Genomic DNA, 20,061 nt, shown 5'->3' with positions numbered 1-20,061 from the left:
GATAAGGATACAGTCCAGACTTGGGCTATTTCCATCATGAAGTAGAAGGGGACTTTGCCTCTACTGATGTGTGTTTGTACCATGTGTTATTGCAATCACACTTCTTCCCTCACCTTTTATAAACCAGACAAAGAAAAGCGTGTAAGTCTGCCACTATTCTGACTACTATGGGACTTTTCCTCTCAGGAGGCTGTGATTTTTAACTTAATTCATACTTAAGCATCTTTGAATACTCAAGTAATTTTTGTCTTGAAGCAAGAGTTGTGCTTTATTTTGGAATCTTTGTCAGAGACCAACCTTGAGAAAAAGGTAAATGATACGTGTTCAGGACCAGTAACCTACTGAGAGATTAAAATGTTCCCATCCGAAGAGACAAGAAAGTTTATGTGCTAATCCCTTGGAATTACCTTCATGCAGCCATACTGAATGAAAAGTGAAACATCCCTGATCGACAAGAAACAGCTTCTGGGATTATTTAGTAAGTCAATATGTTATAAAGTAAAATATCTGAAGAATTTAGAATATGCTAGAATCAGGGATAATGATTGCCTCTGGAAACCAGCAGTAACATTGAGGACAGCTGCAGGTTCAAATCTAACTCAAAGCAGTTGTACTTAAAAGGAGTTATTACCTGATATTTGGATCTGATAAGGGGGGTAGAGCTTACTGACCAAGTGTTTACATTGCCAAGTGCAAATATGCACAGACAGATATATTTTAAAGATGTGCAAGAAAAAATGAAAAATAAATGTCAGTTAAATGTCACACATAATTAAATATATGGTCACATATATAATTAAATACATGAAAACACTGCTGAAAGTATTTTAAAATCTTTCTAAAAGACAGGAAAACTTTTCTGTTGGCCATGATTCTGGGGCATTGTTTTTGTTAATTGTATTACTGGTATTATCCCTAACAAAACTATTATAAGAAGCCAGAGTTGACCTGTTCTGGAATTGCTTCTCTAAAGGGCTATGCCATTCCCTGGATTAGTGAAAGTTTCCATTCCCCAAAAATAGTTCTCCATGAAAATGTTCTCCCCTCCTTCCCTGTCTCCAATGCATTAAACTTTGACTATGTTGTCTTTCAGGAACTTGGAAGAAAAAAAAAAAGGCAGAAACAGAAATATTGTGCTCCACAGGCTGGAAAAATGTGTGTTTCTCACTTCAGTGACTTTTGTGGAATTGTGTAGTGGAGAGAACATGTTTACAAACTGAATAAAATTGGTAGCACTCTTCTTGCTGTTCTTGGGAGATTCCGGATTACCTTGGCTGCTTTCTCCACTGTAGCTCTCAAAGATTCTTTTTGAAACCCTGCAAAATACTGAATAGACTAGATGTTTAATTCTGCAGAAAAGGAGGATGAATATGAGACTAATAAATGCCTGTGAAAATGACATTTCATTTGCTAAAGTGAGAGGGGGGAAAAGAGAGAATTAATAACATTGAGACTTGGGGTTTAGCTTTTAGATTAGTGGCTGAGGAATCGTTAGTTCTCCTGTCCCTTTTCAGATATTGCTCCCTTTGGTATAGCAAATGGCATTTCCACCCACAACATTGCAAATATAGAGATAAACAAGCTGGGGTGGGGGGCAGGGAGCTGTCTGGTGATATGGAGAAAATCTTAAATAGCTTTGGTAGAACTATTTCATCACACCTTGCTACTTCAAAACATTCCCCAGCAAAAAGCCAACTACTGACCAGATTATCTGGCCAGTGTTAGAAGCTGTTGCAGAGAAGCAAAACTGAAAGCCTAAAGAGGCAAAACAGGAGGAGGAGGGAAGTTGAACCATGAGGATTGTAAAGGCCAGCAGGAACTTCACTGCTAACATTATCCAACCCACTAGATAAACCCTGGTAAATAGAGCATCTGAATAGCACCTAAATTTGAACTGGTTTTGAGAAACACCAAAGTTTATTTTCTTAAGGACAGCAAAGAAAAGCAGATCAACATAGAAAAGAGGAGAATTTGCCTAATTTATGTACAAGCACTGCAATTGCTTGTGGGAAACAAGCCAAACAGAATGCTGTGTGTGGTATGTAGTAGCAATAAGAGTTTCATATTAACATTTCAGATTTTAAGGTATTGGTTTGAAATTTCTTTCATTATGGAGCAGGATTGTCTTTTTTTTGCTTCTTAAGGCCCTCATATAAAAATGATTTATTAAATGGCCCTTTGATCTGAAATATACAGAATTTCCATTTCCTGTCGTTCCTACTGCAAACTTTAAACCCTTCCCAATAAAACTCAGGATACAACAGCTGAATCACCTCAGTTATGTGGTCTGGTCTACCCGGATTTGTGTCTCTGATGGTACCAAGTTATTCACAGGTAGATGACTGTAAGGAATTTTAACTGTCCTGACCTGGTTGATGGTGCTTCTGTTTAGTACTTACCAATATTTAATTTAGATTGTGCTATGAAAGAGCAGTGATGGGAGAGGAGAATAGTCTCTTTAAATTAAATTCAGGTTGAAACATGTTAACCAGATGTAGTGCTCAGTGTTTGCTGCATCTGCTGGCTGTATGTCTCCGTGGTATTTCATGACAGTTCCATGGGTTGGGTATTGTGCAAAAAACATATTTCCTTTTCATTTCATGGTGTTCCTTCTCGTATATTCTGAGAGATTATATATTGAGTTTTGGTTTGGGTTTGGGGTTTTTTAATAGTTAAGTTGCATCTTACTTATTCCTTCCGTAAAAGCAAGAGTTTTGAACTTTTTGAGAATTTTTCTGTACTTTATTGAGCTTTGCCTTTGTAAAAACCCTCAGATTAAGTCTCCTCAACCCATCTAATTCTTAGCTGTGAGCTTCCAATAGTGAGTGATGATAACATATATCAAACAAACCAAGCACAGTGTGATTTTTCCTTCTCCTGCTCCCACTGTCCAATATATACTATTGGGTGATTCCTGAGCCAGAGGCTGCTTCTCAACATTATGTTTAACAGCCACTGGTGGATTTGTTTATGTAGCCCATTTTTGTAGCTGTTCATACTTATGGCCCATAGAGCATCACTCAGCATTGGGTTCCACTGGGTGTTACTGGAGAAAAGTACTTTTCCTTTTTTGTTCAACACTTGCTGCCTCACTGTTTCATCCTAAGCTCCCATCAAATTGCATTTCCTAGCTTTGTCTTTTTTTAAGTTCTTTTTCAAGTTTAAGTAGCCTGAACTGAGTGAAGACAGACAGAAGAGGATGTGTAATGAATTTGCATTGTTTTTGTTATGGTTTCTGTCAGCAATTTCTTAGTGTAAATCAACTGGTATTCTCACTGCAGCTGAACATAGGGCAGGTGCTTTCACTGAGATGTTACTTCACCCAGTACTTGAGATTTGCAGCTCCTGATGGTCTTTATTGATGTGAGGAGAAAGAGGCAGAAAGTACAAGTGAGTTGGTGTTTTTAGAGTGGGTGAAGAGAAACACAGAGACAGTCCAGCTTTGCTAGGGGTGGGATGTAGGTTCTTGCCTACTAATTTCTCTTCTCCTTGGACTTCTCTATGAAAGTCTACATGTGGCTAACTCATCTCTGACAGCATCTGAGTCTGCAGATGCCTGAAGAGTCTGATGCTGGGAAATTGCAGCCTGAGACTGAGGAATGATTAACCACAGACAGAGTCCTCACTCTTGGTGGTGAGTAACAATATAACACATGTTCATTTGTAAATCCAGCTAGGAGGGAAAATTATTTCCTTTAAGAATACTGGTGTCCTTGTAATCCAGTAGCCTTGCACTGCTCTATGGTATTCCTTCATCTTCCTGTTTGGCATGCCTTGAGTTACCACCAAGCCTGTTCAAAATGTTATTTTCACTTTTCCCTTGCCTGCACTTACCAGTTAGAGAAGAGAGTGGTGTTTAGCTTTGTCCATAAATGCAAAACCATTCTGTAGCAAGTATGTGCAGCTTTTGCAGCACCTGGATTTTCAGTTTGAGAGCAATCAGTTTCTTATAAACTGTCAGTGTTTGAGATGTAACAGATCCCATCCAGGGACTGTATGATCGGTCTATAACACCCCTGCCATCTTTCCTGTGATAATATTCTTCAATAGTCCACTTTTGTGGGAGGCACTATGTCTTGATAGTGCAAATGAAAGATGGAGGGGGACAATTGTCTGAAGAATACCAGCTAACATCAGAAATTGCCTTTTCCTGGCTCACAGATAAAATATAGAGAACTCCAAACAAAGCTCCTCCCCTGGGTACAGGACACTAAACATCAGCTCAAGCAAACATCCCTGGCATTTAATGAGATCTGGTTCCTCAGATAATAGTGAGATCCTTTCCTGATATGATGTAGTTGTCATGGTTACAAAAGGACCGGCTGCTAAAAACAAAGTATCAGAAAGATAAAAATGGAGAAAAATCAATGTCCGAGCAGAAGAGATGCAGAGCAGAGAAGATGATTCGGAGATCAGGGAGAAATAAAGGGAATGGGGACAGCAGCTAGGGAATTCAACAGGAAATAAGAGCAAAAGGAAAGAAAGTTCAAAGGTAGATAACCAGAGATGTATGATCCAGAAGCAGACCTTGAGGGAACTTGGCATGCTTATGTTTGTAATTAATGAAAAGCCTTCAAAGAGAAGTCTGGAAACAATATTCCTTAGCAAAAGTCCCTTTTGGTTTATTCTCTTTGAAGCTTTGCACGTTATATCTTAGGCAAGAACGAACTGTGGAAGACAAAGTTATGCTCTGGTACTGAAGGGTGGACAGTGACTTTTCCCCCCCAAGATGATACAGCATAGGTGAAAAACAGAGTAGAGGATGTTGCAAAGATTTGCATAGAGCACCTTCTCCTGTGGTTGACATTTTGGCCAAGTTCCTTCTGAAAGATGTAGATCTCCAAGATGTAGCCTCTGTGTGCTGTGCCCTAGTTTTGAGGAGGTAAAGATTTAGATGGTCTTTTTTTGTTAAGTTGATGAAAGCTAATTGAACCTTCTGTTCTGATAAAAAGTAATGAAAAGAGTATCTGAGATAATAAAGTGAGCCTGATAGCTTGATGTGAGTTAATATCATAGTGATTCCCTAAGCAAGTGGGTTGGGATCTTCAATTAATTCCTGCAGCAAAATGGGAAATCAGGTTTCCATGGATACTGAGCCAGCAGCAGCACTGACACTCACAGCAATTCCAAGCTTAGTTTCCCTAAGGCTTGCTTCCTAAGGAGGGTTCTCCCCCTGCCTCCCATGAGCTGTATTCTGTATTTTTAAAGAAAAAGAGGCAGGTAGACATTTGAGGAACAGGTAGAGACAAAAAAATATTATCCCCTGACCTAGTAAAACTGTGTACAAGAAATGCAAGTCATTTGCATAATTTTATTCTACAGTTAGGAATAAAATACATTAAAACTAGGGGACAAAAAAGACTGTAGCCTTTACAGGTTTTGACAGTCACTGAGGATGACAGCAAGGCCTCTGTAAGGACAGATTTATAACCAAGGACATATTAAGAACAGAGTACCTATTCCAGTGCAGGCTGTAGGTGGTTTCAACTTAGCTGTTCAGCCAGGTGATTGCAGCACTGTGTGTATCAGCACTCATGAAAGAAAACTGGAAGAAGAAGAAGAAAAAAAAAAGATGTGTTATATCTGCCAATTGAAAATACAATATAGAACACCATATAGAAAAGCCAAATTATAGTTCTTACTCAGAAGCTCACTGCCAGACATAGTGATAGGTGGTGTACTCACATTAAAAACATGTAAGACAAGTGAGAGGAAGAAAGATATTTGGCAATTATGTGCATTTTTAAATGCCCTCTGATTCATAGTAGTATCAAGCGCTGTATTTTTATTTGCCATGGGATAGAAATTTGAGGAAACTCACCACCTTATTCACACCATGTACCAGTGCATCAAACACAGGATGAACACTGGTAACATCCATGAAAAAAGGCAGTAACACTAGAAATGTCTTCAACACTTGATCTGTGACCTGTTGCTCCTACTCAAGAATTTATAGCAACAAGTTGGTTATAATCAGAAATTAAACCTGCTGTGCCCAGCCCCTCTGACCTCTGAGGACTAACTGGAATGCAAGGGGGGGTATTTTCTTCTAAATTTCACATTCTAATGGAACACACAGTTTATTTGCAAAGTGACTGTGGTAGTCATTGCATGGTGCCCTGCAGTTTGCTGCTGCCCTTTGCTGCCACAGCCTGAGAGGGTTAAAGATCTGCCTTTGAATTGCTCAGGTGCTTGGGATATGGTTAGTCAATTAAATATATATATATATATAGTGATGTACTGTGGTGTATGGATGTGTGTGCATGATTACGCCCACAACACTTGAGCATGTGCTAGCATGGGATAGGAAGCTGACTGATGTAAGAGAGGGAGGGTGCTGTGCTGGGGGCATTGCTGTTGTGAGCTGGAAGCCAGTTAGAATAGAATCTCCCTTCCATACTCTGATTGGGTTATCAGCCAATGTCATTCAAGAGGAAACTCCCATCTTCTGAATTCTTGTTACAGGCTGGAGAGAATATGAGATATATGGCTGTAATAACACCTTTTTTTTTTTTTTTTTCATGTTACTCTCTATCAAGCACTGCAGTGAGAGCGGAAAAAAAAGAGTCACGGGGAATGAAAACTGCAAGACAAATCTTCAGAACAATAAGCCTCCATCCTTGCTATAACATCCTGAGTATGCAGCAGTGGTTTGGTTTTGTTTATTAGTGAACTATCATAGCATGAGGGAGAATATTCTGCATAGATGTTTCAGGTTAAGCAGAAAGGCATTGTAGTTAAGAGCTCATAGGTATTTCTGTGATGAATTTCCTAGTGTTTTGCTATCTAACTCCCAAGCCTTTTGTTGTCAGGGTGGTTTGGCTCTGTGGTCGTGTGAAATCTTGTAAACAAACACTACCTGTGTTGGCCAGAAGCTGATGGTTACTGCTGGGCTGCAGGTGGTGAGCAAGGTTGTTGTGCATCTTGGGTTTTATTTCTCTCTCTCTTTTTCGTTACTATTATTGTTATTATCATTATTATTAGCAGTATTTTACTTTGTTTCAATTATTAAACTTTTCTTATCTGAGCCCAGGAGTTTTCACTTTCTTCCTGATTATCCTTCTCATCCCATCGTGGGGAGGAGACTGAGGCGTTGGGTGGTGCTTAGTTGCTGGCTGAGTTTAAACCACAACAGTCCTGTTTGGTGCCCTGTTGTGGAGCACAAAGGGGTGAGGTAATGACAGATCTGACCAGAGTGTGTTAAACCAAATTTGTTACGAGCATTCATTGTATTGGTTTAATAGTCACTGGTCCCAGTGTTGATTTATTTGCTCTCAGAGTTCTTGTGCTTGTTCCAAGGCTGTGTTATGTAACACTTCACTTGCAGTGTGTGTTCCTTGTACTGGGCTAGGAACACACAATTAAATTGCTCTTTCACAACGTTTTTCCTTCTGTCACTAGCACCAGCCCCACTTCCCCTACAGAATACAAGGCCCACATCAGGGACTACAGTTTCATCTGGGCAGTAGATGAGAATGATGAAGCTCTTTCTGCCTATAATTTGTATTTCCTTTTTTTAAATCTTACCCCAAATGAAGTGTTAACCTAATGTGAGAAGGCTTCCCTAGCTTCAGTACATGGAGTCTGCCTTGCATCTTAAATAACCCTTCATGTCTAAAGATACACACACATACGGTAGATGGCATCAGTGATTTCTGTTCTGAAGAAGAAAGTGAACTACCAGAGGAGGAAAATGAGTGCTTGTGTAACAGCAGCAGTGAGATCCCAGCACTGGCAGAGGCATCTGTTGTCTTTGTTCATTGGTAACACTTGTTGAATGCTCATAATTGTTACCTGCTTTGCTTTTCTTCCACTACCTTCTTACCTTTTTACCTTGCTGATATTTCTCATATATTAATTCTGCAGGGACAAAGAGGACACCAGTATATGGTGAATCGTCTTACTCATCCTGATACCATAGGAGACCTAATACCATTTGTCACAGGGCTAACAGCAAACTGAGGTAAGCATTGTCTCTTGGCAACCACAGCCAAATTACCTCAACTGGAGGATTAAGGTTCACCAGAACAGAGGTGCTCTTCAGCACCAGGGAAATGTTTGGATACTTCAAGGACTGTAGTGGCTTTTGAAGTCTATTAATCCATGCATCCCAAATGAACTATTTTTAAAGGGTTTTCTTTAAATCAGAGCAGGAAAGCCTGAGGGGAAAGCCCTCAGCTGCCTTAGATTTCCGAGAAAAATCGATGATGTCATCTTGCCTCTCATCTATAATGTCTGAGATCGGGAAAAAAACCAAGCAAGCAACCCAATTCTTACACAATCCCTGCTCTATTTAATTTTTGTAGAGCACACCGTGCTCTAGAGTAATCCCAGGGAAGAGCTCCCTCTCCTAGGTGATGGACAGCTCTGCCACAGCCAGTGGGAGCAGTGCAGTTCAGGGGCCTGTGCACAGAGCAAAGAGAACCACATACCACAGTGGGGGCAGAATTCTGCAGCAAACACTGTCTCAGTCACTACAGCAAAGCCATGCATTCAAAGAAACCTGTTTTTCACTCCTCGTAGAACTAAAAAGGCTGCTGAGATTTAAGTGTTTCCTCATTTATGAGTTCATTTGTTCCCGTTCCCTCTGTGCCCCATCCAAAAGCAACAGACTTTTATTGTAATGAATGCAACTGCAAAGAAAGAAAAATTAATTATAAATAAGTTTAATATATCTGTAGAATATCCTGCAGTACAATGCATAAAAATGTCACAGTTTTTAAAGTCAGGTGGCTTGGTTCTGGAGTGCAGGGTAAGAGGATTAGAAACAATTCTACAACAGTTCTTTAAAAAGCTGAAATACCCCCTCTTTTCTAATTATTCAGGCAGAGAATGATAAAATTAGAGAATAATAAAACTTTTTAAAGGGATATCTAATAACTTGTTTTACAGTCTGGAATATTAAAAACAGTATCCAGGGGAAACAGAGGAGAGAACAGAATGAGGTAGTTGAAGATTCAGGATAAAGACAATTGAAGGCACGTATATTTGAACAATTAGTGTGAGACCTAGAGAAATTATGACTGATGCTGTTATTATTACATATCCAGGCAAAACCAACATTTCTGAAAGAAAATTACTGAATTTTGCCAAAAGTGAGTGGGCATTCCAGACACAAGGAAGCTGTTTGTGCATGAAGTGAAAAGTGCATGTAATTGAATGAAAATTTGTATTAGAACACTGGGCAAGTTACAAGATAAAGTTGATTAACTTTTCTTGCACTTGGAGTTGAACGTAGTTGATTCAGTGCCACCAGTAGCAGTGACCACTTTACTTTTATTCACAGTACAGGTGGGCAAGACCAGAAGTAAGATGGTCATGAAAACAGCCGTTAACAAAAAAATATCTGAGGTTATTGAAAAGTAAGAAAGCAGTAGATTTATTTTCATCTCTTTGTGATTTCAGATTTGGAAAAACAAAACAAAATTTGTCTGAATTACGTAGTTCAATACCAGTAAAGGAATATTGGGCCTAACATATGCAGAGTGTATGAATGAAATTCTTTGGGAATCAGGCAGTTCTTTCTGATCTTGAAAAAGAATAGAATAAAGAAAAAAGGGAAAGAAAGATGCAATGGCTTCTGCAGTGTCAGTAAACGTGTTCAGAAGCCAAAACAAACTATGGTGTTTGTAAAAAAAGTCAAGTTCTGCTACTCATCCCTTTCTAACAGGGCTCCACTCTGTGACAGGCTGGTGAAAAACAGACTAGTTTTAATCGTTATGTATGGCACGTCACAAACCCTGCAGCAGGTATTTGTTAAAAAAGGAAAAGCACTAAATCCCCTTTTCAAGATAGAGGTCTGGCCTGGTGCACTGACATTTGAAAACCAGTACGATTTCTCTCCATAAAGAGCAAGTACCGAAGAACAGATGTGCATTAGCTGCCATTCAGTAACACCAGCTGCAGATAAGCGGGAGCCTTCCACATTTCTCCCGGAGGCATCGTGCGGCTACAACCCATGGCTGGGTTTTAAGCTGGAAATGCCTCCGTGTGGGAGGCACCGCACAGCGACACCGACAAGGCACGGCCCTAAATATAGCAACTCGGTTAAACCCGTGCACGCGGCGGAGGTTTAAATATTCCATGAAAGCGGGCGGGCAGAGCCCTGCGACTCGGGTATAGCCCGCAAAGGCGGCGGAGCGCGGGGAGTTACACAACAGCCCGCCCGCCCGCAGCGTGGGGGGGATGCCCGGCACCGGGCGGGCGGCAGGCGCGGCCGGGACTGCTGCGGGGGCTGTGGGCCCCTGCGCTGCCGGCCCTCCCCGCGCCGCCGGTGTCCCCTGGTGTCCCGTGGTGTCCCCCGGTGTCCCCTGGTGTCCCCCCGGCCCCGCCGCCCCTCCCGCGGTCCCCGCGCACTGCGGGGAAGCCCCGGCGGCGGCGGCGGCCCCGCGCACGCGCACTGCGGCCGCACTGCGTCGCCGGTGCCGCCGCCGCCGCCGGCCGGGCGCGCGCCGGGGGAGCCCCGCCGGCGGGGCCGCGCGGGCGGGGCCGGGCGGGCGAGGCTCCGCCGGGGCCGCTATTTATGGCGCCCGGGGCTCCCCCGACCCCGCCGGCGCTCCCGCGGCGGGGCGCGCTGTGCCGGGCTTCCGTGCGGCGCCGGTGCGTGCGGGGAGGGAGCCGCGGCCGCGCCAAGGGACAGCCCTAACGAGGGGCGCGAGAGCGGAGTGCCGAGCGCTGTCGCTCGCTGTCGGTGGCGGCCGCGGACGTGTGGTACCCGCGGCTCTGTTTGTGTCCGTGACCCGCTCTCCGCCCCGCGGAGCCCGGGTCTGCCCCGGTGCGGGCTCCGCCGCTCTCGCTGGGAGCGGGCGGAGGCAGCAGGGCTCTCCCGGCAGGCCCGCTGGAATCCCGGAGATTCCCCTTTCCGGGAGCGGGCAGCTCCCGCCCTGGGCGCGCTGCCAGCGCCCAGAAAACTCCTCCGCATCGGGGCTGCCGAGCTGACCGTGCGCCGCCGGCGCCCGGCTCCTCCGCGGGGGCTGAGGTGTGTGCGTGCGGGGGGGCGAGCGGTGCGGGCTGAGCAGACACGGGCTGAGGGCGAAGGGCCGCGGACACAACCCCGGGGCCCGCCGGGCGCCCCCCGCTCCGCCCGCCCGGGCAGTGCCCGCGCGCTCCCGCGGCCTCGGGGGCGGGCGCGCGCCCGGCTGCGGCCTTGGCTCGGCGCCCCCCCCACCCGGAGCCGGAACCGCCAAATAAGGAGCGGGAGCCTCCGCCGGAACCGGGACTTATAAGGCCGTTCCCTTATATGGAAAGTGTGGCGGGGGTTTCCGGCGGCGCCGCCGCGGCCGGCGGGGGCCGGGGGACCCCGCGCCCCGGGGCCGGCGGCGCTGCCGGGGCGCTGCGGCGGTGCTGTCCGCGGCCGGGGACGGCCCCGTACAGGGCGCGGGGCTCCCGGCGCGGGGCAGGCGGGGCCCCCCGGCCCGGCTTTCCCCGGTGCCAGGCGCTGACGCCAGGCGGGGTCCTCCAGGCCGCATCCATATAAGGGCTTCCTGCTTCCCATATATGGCCATGTACGTCATGGCCGGGGCGGTGCGCGGCCGGTGAGACCCGATATATAGGGGCGGCGTTGGGGCGGGCGGGGAGCCGAGCGCTTCCAGCGGGCACAGCCGGGGAGCCCCGGGCGGGCGGGCGGGGAGCCGAGCGCTTCCAGCGGGCAGCGCCGGGGCCACCGCGGCGCGGGGCGCACAGCAGGCGACGGCCGCCTCGCCGCAGCCGGCCCGTCCGCCGGCCCCGCAGCGGCAGCGCCATCACCCGTCAGAGCCCGAGCCCCGCGCCCTCATGGCCGCGGCCAAGGCGGAGATGCAGCTCCTGCCCCCGCTGCAGATCTCCGACCCCTTTGGCGCCTTCCCGCACTCGCCCCCCGCCATGGACACTCACTACCCCAAGCTGGAGGAGATGATGCTGCTCGGCGGCGGGGGCCCACAGTTCCTCGCCCCGCCCGGGGCGCCCGAGAGCGGGGGCTTCGGCGCCGCCGGGGAGCCCGGGGAGCAGCACTTCGAGCACCTGGCGGCAGGTAAGCGCGCTGACCCGGCCCGGCCCGGGCGGGCGGGGAGTCCCGGTCCGCCGCGGGGGCAGCGGCGCCTGCGGGAGCTCCGCGCTGCAGCGGCGCCCCCGGTCCCGGCGGCCGCGCGGGGGGATCCTCCTGTTTGCGTCAGAGCTCCGGACTGGCTGCGGCTGGAGCGCTGCCAGCGGCGCTGCAATATGTTACGCTCAATTAGTGATTAACCAGAATCTGGGGCTGCGCTGCGCTGGGGATGGCTCGCGAAGCTCCGGCAGCGGCTGCAGCGGCTGCTGGAAGTAATCGCTGTTCCTCTCTTTTCAGACACTTTTCCCGAAATCTCCCTGAACAACGAGAAAAGCCTGCCAGAAACCAGCTATCCCAACCAAACGACGCGGCTGCCGCCGATAACCTACACGGGGCGCTTCTCCTTAGAGCCGGCCCCCAACAGCGGCAACACCTTATGGCCAGAGCCTCTCTTCAGCCTCGTCAGTGGGCTGGTGGGCATGGCTAATGCACCTCCCACCTCGACACCTACTTCATCATCGCCATCCTCCTCCTCTCAGAGCTCCCCACTGAGCTGCTCAGTCCAAGCCAGCGAGAACAGTCCAATTTATTCAGCTGCACCAACGTTTCCCAATTCCAGCTCTGACATTTTCCCTGAATCGCAGACCCAGTCCTTCCCCAACCCCACTGGAGCCCCCATCCAATACCCACCTCCAGCTTATCCGACTGCTAAAACCAACTTTCAGGTGCCAATGATCCCGGATTACCTGTTCCCTCAGCAACAGGGAGAGCTCAGTCTTGTTCCAGCTGAGCAGAAGCCCTTCCCAGCCCTCGAGACCAGAGCACAGCAGCCTTCCCTCACGCCACTGTCCACGATTAAGGCATTTGCTACTCAGACTGGCTCCCAGGAGTTGAAGACCCTCAACACTAACTATCAGTCCCAGCTGATCAAGCCCAGCAGGATGAGGAAATACCCAAACCGTCCCAGCAAGACCCCCCCTCACGAGCGACCCTACGCCTGCCCCGTGGAGTCCTGTGACCGGAGGTTTTCCCGATCCGATGAGCTGACGCGGCACATCCGCATCCACACGGGACAGAAACCTTTCCAGTGCCGCATCTGCATGCGGAACTTCAGCAGGAGTGACCACTTGACCACGCACATCCGCACACACACAGGGGAGAAGCCATTTGCCTGTGACATTTGTGGCAGAAAGTTTGCCAGGAGTGATGAGAGGAAGAGGCACACTAAAATCCACCTTAGGCAGAAGGACAAGAAAGTGGAAAAGGCAGCTCCAGTCTCAACTGCTTCCCCAATTCCTGCCTATTCATCCTCTGTGACTACATCCTACCCTTCCTCCATCACCACCACTTATCCCTCGCCAGTGCGCACAGTGTATTCCTCTCCTGCTCCCTCTTCCTATCCCTCCCCTGCACACACCACATTCCCATCCCCGTCTATAGCAACCACTTATCCCTCTGGCACTGCCACTTTTCAGTCCCAAGTGGCCACCTCCTTCTCATCTCCAGGGGTCACCAACAATTTCAGCTCTCAGGTGACCTCAGCACTTTCAGACATGAACTCAGCCTTTTCTCCAAGGACAATTGAGATCTGCTGAGATGACCTTCTGGAACAGGAGAATTCACCTTTTCCATTGGTGTTATCAATCAGACATGGAGTCTCCAGTTACTCCCCCAACACCATACGTTGCAAGGCTATTTAACTTTAGTTTAAACTTCAGCTGCCTGAAACAACTGCTGCTTAAGTTTTCCACCTCTGTTGAATGACTTAATTTGCATGGACTGTGGATATAAGTTCAATATAATTTTCCCCGTAAACAATAGTCTTTTATTAGGAAGAAAGGACTTTTGATTAAGTATCTAGCTGATGTAAATTGTACATGTGCCATGGTTTTGCTTTCCTTTAGGTACTATTGATGTGGAAAAAAAAAAATCTTTGCATATTCATATTGTATTATTTGGAGTTTGCAGGGCCATATTTTGTAAATGTTAATTCTATTTCAGTGACAATGCTATAACGCGTTTCAAACTTCTTTGGGAACAGCACTTACTGTATTTGAGCATGTTAGAGTGATGCTGTGTAAATATCATCTGATGAGACACTCACATGTGGCAGAAGTTTTGTTTTAAAAGTTAAAAGTCTTGGTGCCTTTTTGTGAAGCCTTGCTGACGTCATGCATTTGTGTGAATGGATGCTTTGCATCTTGCCTTAAAGTGAAAGGGATGTTACTCAAAGAATGTAAAGGAGAGCAGGGACTGAGTGGGGAGAGGAGCAGGAGAAAGGCCTGGGGGATGGAATGTAAGCAAAAAAAAAAAATCCCACACCTCTCAAAGTCTATTTTTGTTACAAAAATGTAAATTTATATATATATTCAGGAGTTGGAATGTTGTAGTTACCTACTGAGTAGGCAGCAATTTTTGTATGTTATGAACATGCAGTTCATTATTTTGTGGTTTATTTTTACTTTATAATTGTGTTTGTTAAAATGAAAGTGACTGTTTGGCTTCTAAACACATTGAATGCGCTTTCCTGCCAATGGGATATTTGGTGTACAATACCCTTCAGAAAAAAATAAATAAAATATCAAGTCGTGCAGACTTCCACGTTTTCCTTTAAGTTACTACACAGGAAGACTGTGCCACAGCAATCCCGATTCCTTCAGTGGCTGCAAAGCCATAAGTGCTGCTGGTTTCTTGGAAAAATACCTGCTTAAAGAAAGGAGACAAATCTCACGTCCAGTTGTTGGCAAAGGCTGGGATGGAGCACACGCATCCTTGCATTAGGAGCATCGCCTGCTCTTTTGAAGTAGCCATGATTACTGTTTTCTGGCTTCTCCAGAAGCATGTGAGCTAACCTTGGGAAGAAAACCGATTCTTCTAGTGCTGAAAGTTAAGTTAGAAAATTAGAATCTCAGCTGTGTTTGTAGGTAGTCAAAAATCTTACAGGGTGGGAAGATAATAGAGCGGTTTTAAAGCTGGCAATACAATAAGCTCAGTCCTAATGGCTGGTTGACTGAAGGTGGCCCTGCTCAGCTGAGGGCTGTCTGAGTTCCTCTTTGACACGACATAGGTCATGCAAGTGTGTGGCCCTGACAGACTTTATTACAGGTCTGTCAGTATTTATAGCAGAAAACCCTTCCTTAGGGGATGGTTTGAAATACATTTCAGGGGTTATGTGGCCACTGCAGACTGAGATCAGAGGAGTTTCATCCCCGAGAACTGGTGGTGCAGGTACAGAACAGGGTTCTGGTGTCTGTCCTTTTGGGTGGGCTCTCTACAAATCACCAGTGTTTAGGGTTGTGAGTGGCTGGGATACATGCTATTTCCATGGCCTTCATCCCATAAAAAGCAGGCAGACTCCCGGGCTGGGAAAGCACCGACCGCGCGTTTTCTGCGGGATCTCCCGTTTGCCACTGGCCCGAGGACTTCCGATTCTTAAAAAGTTCGCTTCTAGTCCAGCTGGGAGGACGAGCCGGTTCCAAGAAGACTGTTCCCAGGGAACCAGCAGGTGCTGCCACCGACCGGGGGAAGCCCTTTCCCTGCGGGAAGCGCCGCGCGGGGGGAGGGAGGGAAGAACCTTCGCCCCCCCCTCTCCCACTCACGGGCAGGAACCGCGCTCGCCCGAGTCAAAGCCCGGTTACCGGCGATGTAAAGCTACCGGCGATGTAAAGCTGTCGGCGATGTAAAGCTGTCGGCGATTCATGCCCGGCTCGGACCCGAGCGGGAGCCCCGCGCGCTCCCGCGGCTCTCGGGGGCGCGCCCGGGCCCCGTGACGCGGCCCCGGGCGGGCGGAAGCGCCGCGGCCGCCGGAACCGCGCGGACCATATTTGGCTCTTCCTGAGCCGCCTTTTATGGCACTTCCGAGGCCCAAAAAAGGCGTTTCCTGCCCCGGCCGTTCCGGGGCCGCCCAGCGCAGCCGCCGCCAACCCCGCGGAGACACCGCCCCCCTCCCCATCACGGGCAGGGATCGGGAACAGCCCCGCTCCAGCCCCGCTCCGGCCCCGCGCTCCTGCTGTTCGGTGTCGGCAGCAGGGGCCGAGTCGCTTCCCCCTCCCCAAGCCTCCGAAATAGGTAGGATGCCCGTCTGATCCCCCTGATCAAGGGGCCGTGTCCATAAGGAGCTTCACCACCCCGGCTTTTCCACGAGCGACTCTTCACCTGGATATTCCGAGCCCGGGCGCCTGCTCTGTGCTTTGTATGCACCGGATAAAAAAAAAATGATTATTCGGTTTCCCTTCCCTTTAGAAAGAAGGAGTTAAAAATCGCTTAAGGCGTGCTTAAGAGCTCGGTGTCTCCCGTGGTGTACTGTTGCGTTGTGTCCTGTTGTTTTCTGGAAATGCCACTGGAGGCTCTCTGCAAAAACTGGTGAAGTGCAGCTGTTCAAGGTATTTCTGTTGAGACTGAGAATCGCTCTGACCAAGTAGGTCACGGGCCCTGACTGAAGAGACGAGACTTAGCGAGGAGCGGAGAGAGTTCTCTGCAGGCAGACACTTTGCGGTGAAGGGATGCGTGATCGCGGGTCCTCCTTTCCTCCAGGGCTCCCACTGGTGCAGGTCCAGACCACAGGCGGTGATTTTGTGCATCTGAGCAAGACCTCAGGTGACGCCAGGAAAAGTAACTGTGTAGACCCCGAACTGGTATCGGGGTGAGAGAAGGTGCTCTGAGCTGCAGGAGATGCCCTTGAAGGGCTGCCCCCAAGCCCAGGTTTCAGGACTGTCAGGTTTGACTAAAGCTGGATGCAGTGGCTGAAGGCTGGCTCATGAAGAGTGTCTTTGACCCCTTCTAAACCAAACTGTTTAAAAAAACCAAAGGCTGACCTTTTCTAAATCAAACTCCTAACTAGGGCTAGGGTATTTCTTGACTTTTGGGTATAAGTGGCTGTTTATTTTAAAATTTTTTTCTGTTTGTGGCCCAGTAGTCTCAGGAATCCTCCAGTTATGTGTATTTATGAAGAGGGCTTGGCTGTGGGATTTTTGAACTAAACACTCCCATGTTTTTACCTGTGTACATCATCTTAATGTAGCCCTAACAAGTACTAGTAAGACCTGGAAAAGAGATTACATGCTTTAAGGTGCACTAAGACTCTAGGATGAAATATGAGCTAAAGAACCAGAACTCTTATAATAGTTAAGTTTTTCTACTACAATCAAAGTGATTTTGTTTTTAAAAATCAGCCTTGACTGATAGACTGTAATGACTTATGGTCTTGTCTTGATGAATGAAACTCTCTCTTCCAAATGGCTGAGGCTGGTGCTTACACATATTCTCTGGCACTTTGCAGGGTTCAATTTGTGATCATCGTTTGGCGCTGTCATAATGAAAATGATGGATGGTTACGAAGGAGTATTTCCAACGTGTATATTTCAAAACCATCACTTAAAGTATTCTTCTTGGACTTTTTTTTTTAAATAAGCATATCAGCTCATCTTTTTCTTTTGTGAGCTTTCCTACTACTTTGTTGTATCTCCAAACGCCAGTGATATTACACAATGGTGCTACCAGTAGATGTTGATAGTTGGAACTTCTGCTCTCCAGTGTCCTCTGTTAGGTTGACCTGAGTAATATGACCTGACTTCTGCTATCCCAAGTGCTGTGATAGTGGCCTTCCCCTCTAGCAGTAAAACTGTTGATCACAAATAGACTTGTGAACATCAGAGCTGGAAGTTTGATTTGCTGGTTAAAAGGCAGGGAATGCCTTCAGCCTTTTGCTAAGACGCAGTTAAAAGTTTTAAGCAGACTGAGCATTACTTTTTGTCTGTCAGTGGCTGTTCTCCAATCTGACAAGGTTAGTTGGGGATGGCTTTAGAAGCTCTTGAAATCATGTTACATAATGAATATCTGAAATGTGTTTGTCCTAATTGCTGCACTCATTTGACTGCACAGGTGTCAGGTGTGTGTCTCTCAGGTTATCTACCTGACTGTGCCCAGCTATGGAGCAAGTCACTGAACTGCCTGGTGCATTCCAACACGTGACATTCTGCGAGCTGAGTGCATGAACTGAAACTATGCTTCCGGATTTGCCTGCATTTACAGGAATTCTGGTCACAGCAGCCTTGGGGAACCCTCAAAATACTGTAAACACACCTTAGTAAAGCCTAAACATTAGTCAAAGAAGTGTCATTAGATTGAATGAGTTTAGTTTTACCATTTGTAATGGTTTTGACTCTGTTTGTCATTGGAATACCTGAAAAAAACAGTGGAACATGAGGAAATGAAGGGCCAGACTCAATAAGGAAAGATTATTACAAATTTCCTAGAACAAAATGTCAACAGTGGTTTTTAGAATACTGTCTGGAACGTTTCTTCCTAACTAGCCAGGGAACTGGAGCTGGAAACATGACAAAGTTGAAGGAAATGTACGGCAGTAGCATTTTGCTCTGAAGATAATTGTGATTAAAGGTCTTGGCCATGATTCTTAACTTCTGTACTCTCAGGCACGCACAGCCAAATGGTAGTAAGTGAAAAAAAGAGTTATGCTCAGAGTTCTTTTGTGCAGGCTTTAGAGATTTCTGATCATTTCTCAACGTTAGGAAGAGCAGCTTGTGTCATACCCCGATCCGAGCTGTTTGGCTCCCTCAGAGATGGCGCCAGCAGGCTTTAGATATCCTATGCTGCCACCTGATGTCTGGAAACAAAACTGACTCGGATGTTCTTACCAGGAAATACTTATGCTAATCCTCAAGTGCCCTTGTGACTGTAGCTCTGATCTTGAGTATGAAAACAGTCACATCAAGTTATGCAGTTTGGGTTCCTTTGATTTTCTTTAGGAATCTGGGACTGAGTTTCTTGGTTGATTTTTGGGGTTTTGGCTTTTGGTTTGTTTGTTTGTTTGTTTGGGGATTTTTTATTGCTAGGAGAGTGGTGGTGGTGGTGTCCTCTCCCCATTTGCTTGTGGTTTTAATTCCTCCTTCCCAGTTCCTCCCTGAACTCACAAGGAGTAGAAAGCTGTTTTGTTTTCTAGCTCAGGGTGCCTGAAGACAAATCCTGGAATGCGTATCTTTGGAGCATAACATAAAGAGCATGACTTACATCTAGAAGTTTGTAACTTCTATTTCCTGATGCTGCTTTTCATTGTTCATTCCTGCTGTCAGTTGGCAACAGCCAGAATGCTATGAGAGGCCCTGCAAACTCCACACTTGTAGATTCTTGGCAAAGGATGGAATAACTCACAAGTGGGGTCTGGAGTGAAAATGGTTCTGTCAAAATAAGACAAAGAATACAATAAATAAAAATGGGCATCCTTTTTATGTATGAAAAAAATAGAAACAAAAATGCTAATAAATAGGAATTTTAAAAAGGCACTTTTATTCAGTGTCACCTCTCATTTTTTATGCAAGAAAGCCCCTATAGTGAGTAATCAGAACAGAAGTGTGGAAGCGAGGAGCCTTTGACTTCCACAGTTCACTTAATTTTCCTTTTCTCCTCTCTTCCAGGACAGGAAAAAATAATTTAATTCAGCCCAGCAATGTCAGATGCTTTGGTGTTTGAGCAGCCAAACCCAAGAGCTTCCAGACCCATCAGCCTGCGCTGGAGGAAAATCCACTGGAGCAGCCAACATTGCCTCACCTCCATGGACAACCCTCTGGGTCTGGGCAAATGCAGCCCCTGAGGGAGGGCAAAGAGAGCAGGACCTTGGTCTGTGAGTGTCTGAGAAATAAGGAGAAACAAATGTATGGATCATCCTCTGCCTCAGGGGTCAAGGAAAAGCCACTGACTAAAAAACTAAAATTCTGCTCCACAGGGAGCCCCTGCACAGGAATGAACTTTATTCTGCACATGCTGTCAGTGCCCACATGGGCCCAAGTCTCCAGTCTGGGTCATGCAGGACTTGAGGTACCAAGTACAAACTCTGAGGATGTTTGTGAATTAAGGTGGGAGAACTTAGTGTTTTATTTACTTTTTCATTCCTCAGAATTTCCATGATATTTGATATTAAATACCTCAGAGGGGTCTATCATCCTTGGGAACGGGAGAATTGCAGCTGCAGTTCCCATCTCCCTGCAGGCACAGACAGGTCAAAGCAGGCCAAAGCTTCGTGTTGCCTG

General features: G+C 46.9%; 1 protein-coding gene across 1 annotated transcript; it reads left to right on the top strand.

Moving 5' to 3' along the window:
- The first annotated feature begins 11,581 nt into the window (after window positions 1-11,581).
- On the top strand, window positions 11,582-14,617 carry EGR1 (early growth response 1). Its single transcript, XM_050312473.1, has 2 exons — window positions 11,582-12,007; window positions 12,317-14,617. Exons 1-2 carry the CDS (start codon window positions 11,773-11,775, stop codon window positions 13,612-13,614), a joined length of 1,533 nt encoding a protein of 510 aa, XP_050168430.1. The 5' UTR covers window positions 11,582-11,772; the 3' UTR covers window positions 13,615-14,617.
- The last annotated feature ends 5,444 nt before the right edge of the window (window positions 14,618-20,061 follow it).

This window comes from Myiozetetes cayanensis, unplaced genomic scaffold (assembly GCF_022539395.1).
Source record: "Myiozetetes cayanensis isolate MyiCay16 unplaced genomic scaffold, myiCay2020 scf17, whole genome shotgun sequence".
Lineage (NCBI taxonomy): Eukaryota > Metazoa > Chordata > Aves > Passeriformes > Tyrannidae > Myiozetetes > Myiozetetes cayanensis.
This window is presented reverse-complemented; position numbering and strand designations above follow the sequence as displayed.